This window comes from Halichoerus grypus, chromosome 14 (assembly GCF_964656455.1).
Source record: "Halichoerus grypus chromosome 14, mHalGry1.hap1.1, whole genome shotgun sequence".
Lineage (NCBI taxonomy): Eukaryota > Metazoa > Chordata > Mammalia > Carnivora > Phocidae > Halichoerus > Halichoerus grypus.
The window spans coordinates 45,081,440-45,094,345 of NC_135725.1; the positions used below are offsets into that span (position 1 = coordinate 45,081,440).

The 12,906-nt window shown below is 41.0% G+C and overlaps 1 protein-coding gene across 2 annotated transcripts in view; it reads left to right on the forward strand.

Moving 5' to 3' along the window:
- ADAMTSL1 (ADAMTS like 1) overlaps positions 1 to 12,906 on the forward strand; it is a 904,085-nt gene that overhangs the window by 759,822 nt on the left and 131,357 nt on the right. For both annotated transcript variants that reach the window (XM_078061266.1, XM_078061267.1), the window contains one exon: positions 1,380 to 1,590. In XM_078061266.1, the coding sequence (XP_077917392.1) occupies positions 1,380 to 1,590 (211 nt within the window). The remainder of the gene's footprint in view (positions 1 to 1,379; positions 1,591 to 12,906) is intronic.

Sequence of the window (12,906 nt, forward strand, 5' to 3'; positions counted from 1 at the left end):
AGTCTATCTCATGTTGTTCTGGAGGTAATTAAATGGGTGTAAAGCACCCACTGTGCTGGTAGGTCCCTTCCATTTGCTCATTTATCAAGAAATTATTAACCATGTACATTAACTATCTAGAAGCAGGTACACATCTTTTGAACATGGACCAAACTGGGATACACAGAAATAAAGACATTTTGAAGGATGGGCAAGGAAAGGACAAAACGTATTCCAAATTCAGAGTAACAGCTTGAGTAAAGACAGAGCTGGAGAACCAGGGGGCGTGAGTTGAGAATAATGAAATTGTCTGCTACACATATGACTTAAACACAGGATAGATGAAAGGAGGCAGTGGAAATAGGGGTTTGTAAGGTAGTTACATATCAGAGTAGCAGAAAGAGAATGAGAGAGTATGTACTCTGTTTTGCAGTCTGATGAAAAACGTGAAGGCCAAAGATTTTTAAGCCAGTTTTCAAGGCTAGCTACTGAAGGATCTACTTGCCATGCTTTTCTTGGCTAACTTCTGTTTGTAGAATTTTTGTGCCTCATATTGTAAATAGAACTTTCCAAAACTGATGATTAAAGAACGCTTCTTACTCCAAGCCCAAGCAACTCAGCTTTTTCCTTATCATTCCCATTTTGGAGGCTGCATCAACAGGGAAATGGAGTAGGATTGTTTTTATAGGCCTTCAGCTCACTGTAAATGTACTTCTCAAGACTTGGCCATTCGGAATGGCCAATTATGCACTCAACTCCTCTGTGTGTATTTGACTTCTACTTCCAGATAATGAGCCATTCTCTCCATTTATTTCCCCTCAAGAAGACTGATCTATTTAGCAACCTTTACTTTTGTTACATTCTCCAGTCCCAAGCAGTGATGATATTTATACATAAGACAGAGACATTTCTATGCTATGTTGGAAGTTTGAAGGAAGTTGGAGCCAATGACCTTTCACTTTGAAGCCAAAGAAAAACAAGCACAAATTCTTCAGTCTTGCTAAGAATGGGGACTAGACAGATTAGCAGAAAGGCTGTTCAATACCTAGTGCCCAAAGCCTTTCTGCACTCAAACCTGTGTTATATCTAGCATACCAGTAGCCTTATTTTGATGAAGTTTGTATATTTCATCCAAATAGACATGGTTGTGACCATTCTTGGTGATTTTGTGGGTAAAAATGGACATTCCATTTTATCACCCTCTTTGTTTATTCAAAATGAATTCTAGAGCATGTAGGAGAGGATGCATTCTAGGCTTGGGGTAGAATTCCTAGCCAATCTTGTGCTGGAAATTCCCACATTCCCAGGTATGTGTTTTTACTCTATTGGCAACACTTGATGTCATGATGTTCTCTACACAGGTACTAAGGATGTCCTCGTCCTCTCTGATTTCTTCCCAGGTGGGAAATTGGCAAGTGGAGTCCATGCAGTCTCACCTGTGGGGTTGGCCTGCAGACCAGAGATGTCTTCTGCTCCCACCTCCTTTCCAGAGAGATGAATGAAACCGTAATCCTGGCCGATGAACTGTGCCGTCAGCCCAAGCCCAGCACGGTGCAAGCTTGTAACCGCTTCAACTGCCCCCCTGCCTGGTACCCTGCACAGTGGCAACCGGTGAGTCCTGGAGTTACTCGATACTAGAGTTTGTGTATACAACTCTGATTCAGGGCAAGGGACACTCTCTTCAAGGAGTTTTGTCCCGTGAAAGGAATGTCCAAGGTCTGTTCCTCCCTCCCTTCTTAGTACTCTCTCAACCTTATTCAAATCCAGATATTTTCATTATAAATACTGTGCTCTGTCTATGGTTCCACACCAGAGTCCTCCCAAAGCAATTCAAGACCCATCTGTTAAACCGAGTATATTCATAACAAAGTTTTTACCAAACTAAGAAAACATTTTTTAAAAATAAGGACAATGTAGTTGGTTTTCCACAAAGCTAAATTTGCTCTGAATCTGTGCCCTTTCTAAAAGTTTTTTGCTGTTTTAAAATCCTAAGAGGCCAAGGTGCTAGGCAATGACTTTTCTTTTTTTTTTCTTTTAAATATAATTACTTGCCAAAATAACAGATTAGAAGTCAAATCACTTCCAGAATTTTTAAATTTTTCCTGGTCCTATGAATTCCAACAGTCTAGGAACTATTGTTTTAAAGCAGGGGTTGACAAACTGCAGCCCAAAGCCAGATCCATCTCACAAGCAGTTATTATAAATGAAATTTTATTTGAACACAGCCATGCCCATTCTTTGATGTATTGGCCATGGCTGCTTTTGCCCTGGAGGGGCAGAACTACATGGTTATGACAGAGACCATTTAGCCTGCAATACCTAAGATATTTACTCTGTCCTTTCACAGAAAAACTTCACTGACCCCCCTCAAGAGCATACATAATAATAATACAAACACAACTATCTTATCATAATATTCTATCTAAAATTAATATGTATTTATCAAACTTCAGTTAAGTAATTTTTTCCATGCCTTCAAAAAACAGAGAGAAATTTTAGATTATTTGGATAGAACCTTATTTTTCATTTCTTCTCCATGAGGCTATCAGAGGTACCTATAAATTGACAACAATGGTCACAAAAAGTAAGCCTGAAAGGTGAGAGGGACATGCATCCCAGCTTATCCCAGTTTTACTAAAACAGTTTTTCACTCTCAAAATTATCCCAATTGGGGCACCTGGGTAGCTCAGTCATTTAGGTGTCCAACTCTTGGTTTCAGCTCAGGTCATGATCTCATGGGTCATGGGATTGAGCCCCCTGTCAAGCCCCACGTCAGGCTCCACACTCAGTGGAGAGTCTGCTTAAATATTCTCTCCCTCTGCCCCTGCCCCCACTCACTCTTGCTCTTTCTCTAAAAATAAATAAATCTTAAAAAAATTTTTTTAAGTGTCCCAACTAAAATGATAAATTATATGGTTATCCAACTGAGGAGAGAGCACAGCAGCTTACACGCCCTTGCCTTAGTGCTGAGAGGGGGCTGCCGTTTCTAGACTGCCATGCCTCAAAGGATGCTTTTCCACTATCACTTCGCAGAGCCCCTTCCTTCTCTCTGCTCATCTTGGGACTAGGATTTAGTAAAGCACTCAATGAATCAAAGAGTAATCAGTGAGCAAAACTCTAAAATATAAAGCATCTGGAAAAAGATATTGACTATTTCCTTTTAGAGCTTAAATATATATGTGGCTAAGCTCATAAATACCATGCTACTATGTGATAGTTTGTGGAAATCAAGAGGATGTTATATATTTTGAATGCCTATGTACCAGCGTTCTGTTAAAAAAAGAAGAAGAAATATTATTACACACCTAACTGAAGTTACTCCTCACAACAATCAGTGAAAAGTCGGTTGTATTATCTTCATTTTAGGTTTAAGAGACCTGAGGCTCATACAGGTAGCAAACTTAGGGTTGGCCATCAACCCAGTTTTATGTGATCCTTTCCCCTATACCTCATTGTTGCAGACTACTATGGCCTAAAGAGCCATCAGGGATTATATATGAGTCCCCTTGTTTTACACACGATGTAACTATGGCCTAGATATGGCCTTGCCAAGATCATAAAGCCTGGTTGAGACCCCAGGTCTCCTGGTTCTAGTATATTTATACTGTTAGCTTTAACTAAAATAAATCCATGACCTCAAACTGCACCACTAACTAATGCCAACCCTAAGACAAGACCGGGAATCAACCCAAATCAACCTCCATTGCTGTATTAAGTCATCAGATTATTAATGCATGTCTCTATTAGGTACATAGTAAGTTCTGGATAAAATGTTTATTGAATGACAAAATGAATGACTAGATCAAGAATACTGCCCCACATGCCCTGAAAATTCTGACTTTATATATTATATAATGTCTTATGGTTATGGGTTCTAATATTGACCTAGCAGTGAAACTCAATGAAACACCAACCTCTTTTTTTTTTTAAGATTTCATTCATTCATTCATTCATTTGAGAGAGAGAGAGAGCATGCGAGAGCGGGGAGAGGGGCAGAGGAGAAGGGAGAGGGAGAGAGAATCTGAAGCAGACTCTCTGCTGAGCACAGAGACTGATGCAGGGCTCGATCTCACAATCTCAAGATCATGACCTGAGCTGAAACCAAGAGTGGGACGCTCAACCAACTGAGCCACCCAGGGAGACCCGCCCCCCAGCCTCTTTGTAATAGCCACTCATGTTGCTGAATAATGGCAGTGACCTATGACTTTTTTTTTTCCTCACTTTTTAGAGCACATGCATATACAGGACCTTTTTTGGTCTATTGCCACCACCACCGCCACCACCCCCATGCCCAATGTCCCCATTTAATACAGATTTCCAAAAAGTCAATTATTCTTCCATTTTCCATCTCCTAGGCCTGTTAAGACACAAATTTGTTTTGAAATTTTTTTTTCCTTCCTTCCATTAGGGAGAGGCCTTTGAGGTTGAGTCAGATTTAAGTTCATTTTTCAGATCAGGAAACTAATAGTAAACAGCCCTTTGAAGTTCATCCAATGAGCTACTAACTACGCCTTCTTAAGATCTTTTTTTAAAAGTATCTTCTTTATACGTAATACATAGTCATTGTGAAATATATTCAATAAGAAATAAAGAACATAGAAAGTGATTCTATCCTCTAGAGAAAAACCCTGTTAGGCATGTGGTGTGTAGGGTCTGTTTTAAGAATCCTTGGTCATTTTTAGGAATCTTTCTAAACCTAGACAAAACAACAGACTATTCTTCTTACATAATTTCCTAGAATACTACATTTTTAGTTAAGCTTTGTTTGATAAAAGCAGCTAATATCAACCACTTGTTAAAGGAAAGGAAGTCATTGTTTATGCCATATGGTGACATAAGTCAGGAGTAACTTGGGGGGCTCCAAGCTAATTGGCTGTTGTCTTAGGACCCCCCCTTAGTAAAAGACACCAGCTATTGACTGTCCATTTGCCTGATTAGCCCTCTGGTTCCCTGGTCCTTCTTAGCACAAGGGAACCTGCTGTGCACTCATATGCTCTTTTCTATCTGGATCTACTAGAGGATAGTGCTGAGGTCTCTAATCCTTCAACACCCACCTTAAGTCTTTCTTCAGATGAAAGAAAAGTAGATGTGGTGTCAAATGCTTCATTGAAAGACGACATAGTACCGTGACGAACATTGGCTTTTGAGGGGAGTAACTCCTTCTCCTTGCCCTTTGAACACGGGGCTACCACTGACTTCATGTGTACACTTTTCTTCCTGGAAGAAAAAAAAGCACAACCACATGAATTGTCATTTGCCAGGTAGAAATGCAACCTCCCTTGTCTTTTATAGAGCATTTGCCTGACAGCTGGCAAGTAGCCAACAGTTACCCATTCTGCAGGTCTGGAGAGGACTAGTGTGCAGTCTGGGTACATATGTTAAAATTTTATTTTAGAAACAAGTAGAAATGAAACAAAAATCAAATTCTAGCTTTGGCTTAGGGGGCCTTCTTTATTTCAGTTCAACAACTTAATACTGCATCCCTTGGTTTTTATCTCTGGTCTTGTGTGAATGACTCATTTACCTTTATCAGTGTAGCTTAAATACCTTGTTGGTTTGTGTTTAGTTGGCTTTTGAAACCCATATTTAGTGCATAGGTATCCTGAATCTTCTCTAATTGGTTAAACACGCTCATCATCATCATCATCATCTTTGGTGCTGGCTATGTGTTATTTTATATACACCTCACTAGGGATCATATCCCACTGGTGTGGTACAGCACCGTGATTGAGAACCACTGTGATATATGTCATAAGTCCATCCAAGACACTTTGATCATGATGGTATTCGGCTAGGACATTTTTCAGGGACATTCCATTGCCATACAGTAAAGCCAGATGGCTTAGTCGGGCCTTCATCCCTCTGCACATCTGCTCCTGCCCATCTCCCGCCACGCTTCTCCCACCCCTGCATGTACATTCCTGTCTGCCCATGCTTCTCCCTGCCCACAGGCAGTTCCCCTCCCCTCTGCTTGTCCAACTGGGCAGGAGTCCCACCTCCTCTACCAGGACTCTTCCGCTATCCTCCTGCACTGAAGCCACAGGATGTTCATGGTCAGTGCTGCTCATTGACCAGTCACATACTACCTTACCTGGATGGGCACTTTCCTGTAACTTCTGAGTTAAACCATAAGGTCAATGAGACAGAGACCAAGTCTCAGTGAGACCCCATAACACTTAGAGCAGGTATGTAAAGCATAGAGCTTAGTGCTGGAAAGTTGCATGACAAGTCTGCCAGTCTATTTGTTGAGCACTTGCCCCATTTCAGGACCTTCTCTTTTTAATAAGAGCAGCACTTACTATGTTTCAAGCACAGTTCTAGGCACTTTACAGATTTAACTCATTCAACCCTCACTATCCTACGTGACCATTACTACTGTCCTCCCATTCCATGGATGAGGGACGTAGAGCACTGTGAAGTTAGCATGAATTCCAACTTCATGTAGCAGAACTCTTTCTACTGTTCTCACATTTTCTCTTCTAATCCCCACAGCAACCCTGCAAGGAAAGGAGGCTCAGAGAGGTTGTCCTTGTCCCGGGTCACATAGCCAATCAAAGCAAAGGGGGCTTGGAGGCTTCAAAACCCATTCTCTATTCCGCTATGCAATTCAGCTTTCCCGAGACCTCTTTACCATTTACTCCAAAGTATTAAATTGTGAGGAAATCTGACACCAGCCCGAAAGTCAGCAGTTTACATAAAAGTCACTATTTGTTGCCTTATCCAGGGCAGTTAATCTCTGCGTGTTTCCTATTGCTGCTATAACAAATTACCACACATTTAGTGGCTTACGACAATGTGAATTTACTATCTTATAGCTCTGGAGGTCAGAAGTCTGAAATCAGTTTTACTTGGCTACAATCAAGGGGTTGGCAGGCCCACGTTCCTTCGGGAGGCTCTAGGGGCGAATCCATTACCTTGCCTCTTCCAGCTTCTAGAGGCTGCTCGCTTCCTTGGCTCACGGCCCCTTCTTCCATCTCCAAAGCGCTTCACTCCAACCTCTGATTCTGTCCTTTCTCTCTGACTCTGCCCTCCTTCTTCCCTCTTACAAGGATCATTATGATGACACTGAGCCCACCTGGATAATCCAGGCAATCTCCCCATCTCAAGATGCTTAATCACATCTGCTAAGTCGCTTTTACCATGTAAAATAACATTTTCACAGGTTCCAGAGATTAGGACACAGATATCACTGCTCAGCCTACTATAGTCTGTACTTAGATTATGGGCTGACTAAGCATTAATCTCTATTGGCACAAGATCCTTGAGATTAAAATCTGCCTTCTACTATCACTCTGCTCACCACTCTCTGTGAGCTTCGTATGCATCAACCTTTATTAATTTTTATTCTAAAAAATAAATTGAAAAGAGAAATGAGAGGAAAAGAGATAGATGCTCAAAGGGTTAACTGAAATGAATTAGGGAGGACACTCTGAAGCATCATTTATATTTCTCTGTATTACGCATGTTTTATGATTAGGATTGTGTCCACCCAACTGTACACACATATTGCACACATCTGTGCAGAGACTGAAACAATCACCCCGGCCCCTGTTTTCTCCCTTGCTTAGAACTGTGATTATGTGGCCATTTCCATATAGAATTTTTTTTAAATCAGGGTTACAATACAAAATGTCTATAGTGTAGCTGTATAAAAAGGTATATGCAAGAAGAGTCCCTGCTGGTAATATGAAGAAAAAAGAGGAATTTTAATGACAACTACAAATGCATGAGAATTCATTTTTTTCATTTTTTAGATTAAAACACACACACACAGAAAAGAATGACTTTGGTCTGGATTTGAGGGCTGAAGACTGGCAGAAAGAATCAATTGAGTCATCAGTTTTGTTATATTCCAGTGACTAAAATATAAATCCTCACAATTTAGAAACCATGCTTATTTAACGTGTTGTATCCAGGGAAGGGGAAAAAAGCCTATTAGGATGTTTTTATCTCATTTTTAGTAGTTGTTTTATAAGAAAATGGACACTTGATCCTTTAGAACTAACAATAAATGTAAGCAAAACAGAGATTAGAAGTAAAATTTCACATGTGCAGTGTTTTTACTTGTATTTATTTATTAGCAGAACGTTCTTTGTAATAATTGCCCTGGATTTTAGTGGGTGTGCAGTCCCATGCTTCATATAGTAACAGGAATATTAAACCCAGAAGATACACTGTACTTCCAGGCAATGCTAATCCACAAAATGGTTGGGGTAGAAATTTTGTCCTCATTTAATCATTTTGAGCCAGATTCCAGTCCTCATTTTCTTTATTTCTCTGAGCCCTAATTCACTGTGGCTCAGTTTGGCCTCTGTTGTATACCAGCCACTGTCTCTCCAACTGTCTTTTGATCCTCTCAGTCGTGCATATCACCAAGTTACCTCGAATTCCAAAGGCCTAACACCAAGCTCAAAAACACAGCTACCCACCACCTTTGCCAGCAGACCCAGTCTTCCCTCCTGGGCCACACCACCTTCTAGCATATTCTCTAGCCCCTTGCCTTGGTTCCAGTCCTCACAATGAACTAAACCATTACAAACAGCCTTTTCCTTGGTATCCCTGCGTTGTCTTATTTCTCATCCATTGTGCCCCAACTTGGGATCAGTGGTTATTTACTACATGCCCTCTGTTGAGCCTTTAAAATATTAACGTGTGCTGAGGGCCCCCAAATAGATAGTATGGAGTGTTATTTAGATTCACTGGACCAGGAAACCTTTTCTCCATGGTATACCTATTAATATCTCACAGGGTAGTACTCCCTAGAACCCATCAGCCTTCGTTGAATCATTTTCTACAAACTGGATCATGTTACCCCCTACTTTAAAATCCTTAATGACACCCTATGCGTTTGAGATTTTGTCCAGATATGCCCAAGGCCCTTCAGTTTGCCCCTCACCCTGCTTCTTAATCTCATTTTCTGACTGCAACTTCCCCATGAACTCTGTGCTCTCCCTTCTGAGGTCTCCTCAGAGATGCCATGTTCCTTCACACCCTGTGCACACGTATTGTGACTCTGCCAGGACTCCTCATCTCCCTGGCCAACCCTCATGGGTCCCCTCCTCCGTAGAGCCTTCCCTGATTTTCTATAAAGACTTAGTTGCCTCTCCTCTGTATTCCTTCTTTAGTAAAGCTGATCACATTTGATAATAATTTTAACCCCTCACTGGACTGCAATTACGTGAGGATTAGTAACCAGTTTATAGTCATCTTAAACCCCCAGCACCTAATAGGGCGCCTGGCACTCAGCAAGTACTTACTAAGTGTTTGATGAAAGAATGAATGAGTGAATGAAGAAAGGAATGTAATGAGTTAGAAACTGCAAGCAGAGCATCTTATGTTGAAACTAGAAAGTTGACTTTAGAAAGTACATAAATGTCACTTTGTATTGGGCTCAATAATGTGACTTGAGGGACCAAAGATATGAACTCAGCCCTCAGTAAATGAAGCTACCAAGATGAAACCAAAGGGGTCAATACAGGCGAATTTATTAGTATGCTGATCATGGGAAAATCTTTAAAAATACAAGACACTTAGGCCACTGTATTTTGTATAGAAACATAACTTTTAGGGGCACCTGGGTGGCTCAGTCGGTTAAGCATCCAACTCATGGTTCGGCTCAGGTCATGATCTCAGGGTCATGAGATCAAGCCCCGAGTGGGGCCCCACACTCAGCACGGAATCTGATTCCCTCTCTCTCTGCCCCTCCCCCCTCAAGATAAATGAATCATAAAAAAAGAAACATAACTTTTAAGTGCTCCCCTTATTGTATATGTTTTACTTTCTTATAAAACTAATGAATCTATGACCTTATATCATGAAACATGTATGGCAGCGAAGATAAGCAACATAAATAATATTTTTTGTGATTTATTCTATTTATGGCCCATATTTAAAAATAATACCCCTTACTAGAGATCTGCCTCTTCATACCACAATATCATTTTAAATGGTTCATAAAGGCAAACATTTTTCATTTAGTTTTATTAAATTTCTCTTGCTGTTCTCTTTTTAAAATTTTCTTCTTTGCATGCTGCTTCTCACTTCAGAACTATCAGCCTCGTCAGGTAATCTCAACATGTTCACAGAGTTGTCACAGACTTTGGAAGCTTTATTAATTTGAAATTTTATCTATGGTTTTTAAAAATTTCTAAAAACACCGTTTCAGCAATGTAAACACACCAAGGGAACTTTCTGAGCAAGGCTGAGACAAGTGTTGAAGAGCCAGCTCCCTGACAGTATTCGCTTAGCTAGAGGGTTGTCTACCGTACCTGGAGGGTCACAGCACCCAACAGAGCACGTGCAGTGTCTGGCTAAAACCCACTGCTGACTTCCTTAGAAGCAGCTTCTGGTAATGGTAAAACAGCTCGATAAAAGGTGGATGTTCAGCCCATCAGCTGGTTGTTTGTGTCACGTCTTTTAAACATCTGGATTTGGGGATCTTTTGTTCATCCAATCATCAATTCAACAAACATTTATGAAGTGCACGCTCTTTGCCAGATGCTACACTAGACACTGGGGAATAGAAAGAGGCGTGCATTCCCTTTCGTCAAAAGATGCATAATCCTGTGTGCATGCAGGGAGGCGGGGCGGGGGGGGGGGGTTGGTTTGCAGGCACATAAACAACTAGCTCTTATAGGAAACACGCAGTACCCTTCCAGGTTAAGGCAGGGTGGGTGGTGACTCATTCTTTGAGCCTTTGAATGGGGCCTTCAAAGGCGTCTTAAAAGTTTCTAGATAGGCAAAGAGGCAAAGGGCACTGCTCACAGAGTGAACAAGGTGATCAAAGGTCTGAGCAGAGAAGGCATCTGTGTGCCTAGAGAAGGGCATGTTGTCCCCATGGCAAGCCAGCAAGCAACAGTGGCTTGGCAGCTCAGCATGGGTTCCAGTGTGAGCGCTCTCCGGGGCATTCTCACGAGTCTGAACCTTACCCCCTGGGTGCTAAGAACTTCCCACAAGTTTTCTCTGTAGATCAAATTCCCAAACAATAAGCTGATTTTCTTCATTTTGTTGTAGCTTCTTTGTCACCATAAGGTTACAGACTTGTGCACGGCACTGAGGGGAATCCCCTGAGGGTCTGTCCCTTAAATCAGGTCCTATCTGCCAAGGGATAACCCGACCAGGTTATGTTTCATGAATGGTCACCCTCTATAGCACAATTTTATTACATCGCCACCCTTTAAAAAGACCAATGACTTTCTTCATCTATTTCCTCAGTTTGAAAGAGAGAGAAAATTAATCTGCATTTTTCCTTATTGCCACATTCACTAAGAAGTGCTACCTGAGCAGCTTAGATTAGAGAACTCTTCTTATGCAGCTCCTTGTTTGGGGAGCATTTACTGAAGTTGAATGGAAGCCCATGTGCCTTCTTAGATATTTAGAAAAAGAAAACTTTGGCCATCAAGCATTGAAGAGATCTGTAGTCCTACAAATCCAACATCACTAGTGAAGTGCCTAAAACGTCAGTCACCAGGTAACAGAAACTTTAAGAGCATGTTCTTTATGCCTCACAGACTCAACAGGACCCATGGGGAATTTGATTGTGAGTTATAATCAAAGGATTAGAAGAAAAGTGGTTTGATGTAATTTTGAGGTTTAGGGGGATAACGATTTTATGAATCAGCTAGTACTTCTCTCAAAGAAAAATACACTGCACTTCCACTACAGTGTAGATGTACTATACACCATACCTAAATGTCGTATTCCTCCAGCATCAGTTATAAAATGAGCTACTGTTTAGCTCATACCCTGATCACTTTTTTACTAGGAAAAAAAATCATTAATTTTAAAAGAAAAAAATTAGAGAAGGTGTGGAAGAAAACTAGAGATGGAGACATCCAATCCTAAGGTCTCTCATTTGAGATGTAACACTATCACACTGGGGGAAACTTTTGAATGCAATTCTCAAACACTAATATGAGCAATGAAAGAACCAAAATCCCTTTCTTCATAGAGTTAACAGGATAATGGATGATAATTTCCAGAGGGATGAGAGCTATTTAAAAGAGCTATTTAAAGATAAAAAATAATAAATAAACAAAAGGAGGCTAATAGAATAGAGACTACTTTGGCTACCCTAGCCTAGGAGTTTAAGGATGGGTTCTCCAAGCAGGTAAGAATGGAATTAAACCTAATTAGAAACACTCAGCCATGAGAAGATGTAAGAGGAGAGTGGGCCAGGTGGCGAGAAGAGCAAGTGCAAAGATCCTGTGGGAGAAACAAGCTGGGCATGTGGGAGAAACAACACACACACACACACACACACACACACACACACACACACACACAAACCAATGTGGCTGAAATAAGCAGGGAAAGGGGAGAATTGTATAAGATTGCAGAGGTGTGTCAGGTTCTGCTTGTTCAGTGCTAGACCCAAGAACCTAGAACCATGCTTGGTATTGAATAAATTTCTGTCAAATGAACGAATGAAGTTAAAATTTGAGTAAGACAGTCTCAAAAGTTCTTTCAGGGCAGGGACCAGAACGTGTAGGGCTTTGCAGGCCAGGGTTCCAAGAGTTTGGATTTTATTCTAATCACCAGGGAAAGTCATTGAAGGCTGTTAAGCATGGGAATTATATGATCCGATGTATGCTTTGAAAACATCATTCTTGCTACTGTGTGGAGAATATACTATAGATATGCTGAATATCTTCCGTTGCTCTTGTAGATCTGCTCTCCCTTCTCCACCTGTGTCTCAGGAGGCTGACCTATATAGACTCTACCCTCTGGCTTCTAGTTGTGTTCAACCAATGGCATTTTCAGCAGGCTATCAGGAGAGAGGCTGTCTTCAAATTGAGTACCCCATCTATATCCTGCTAGGACCGAACTGAGAAAACTAGAGACTGGTTAGGAAGCTCTGTAGTAGTCCAAGCAAGAGATGATGATATCCTAATTTCTTATTTGTTGTGGAGGTAAAGCTTATTTATT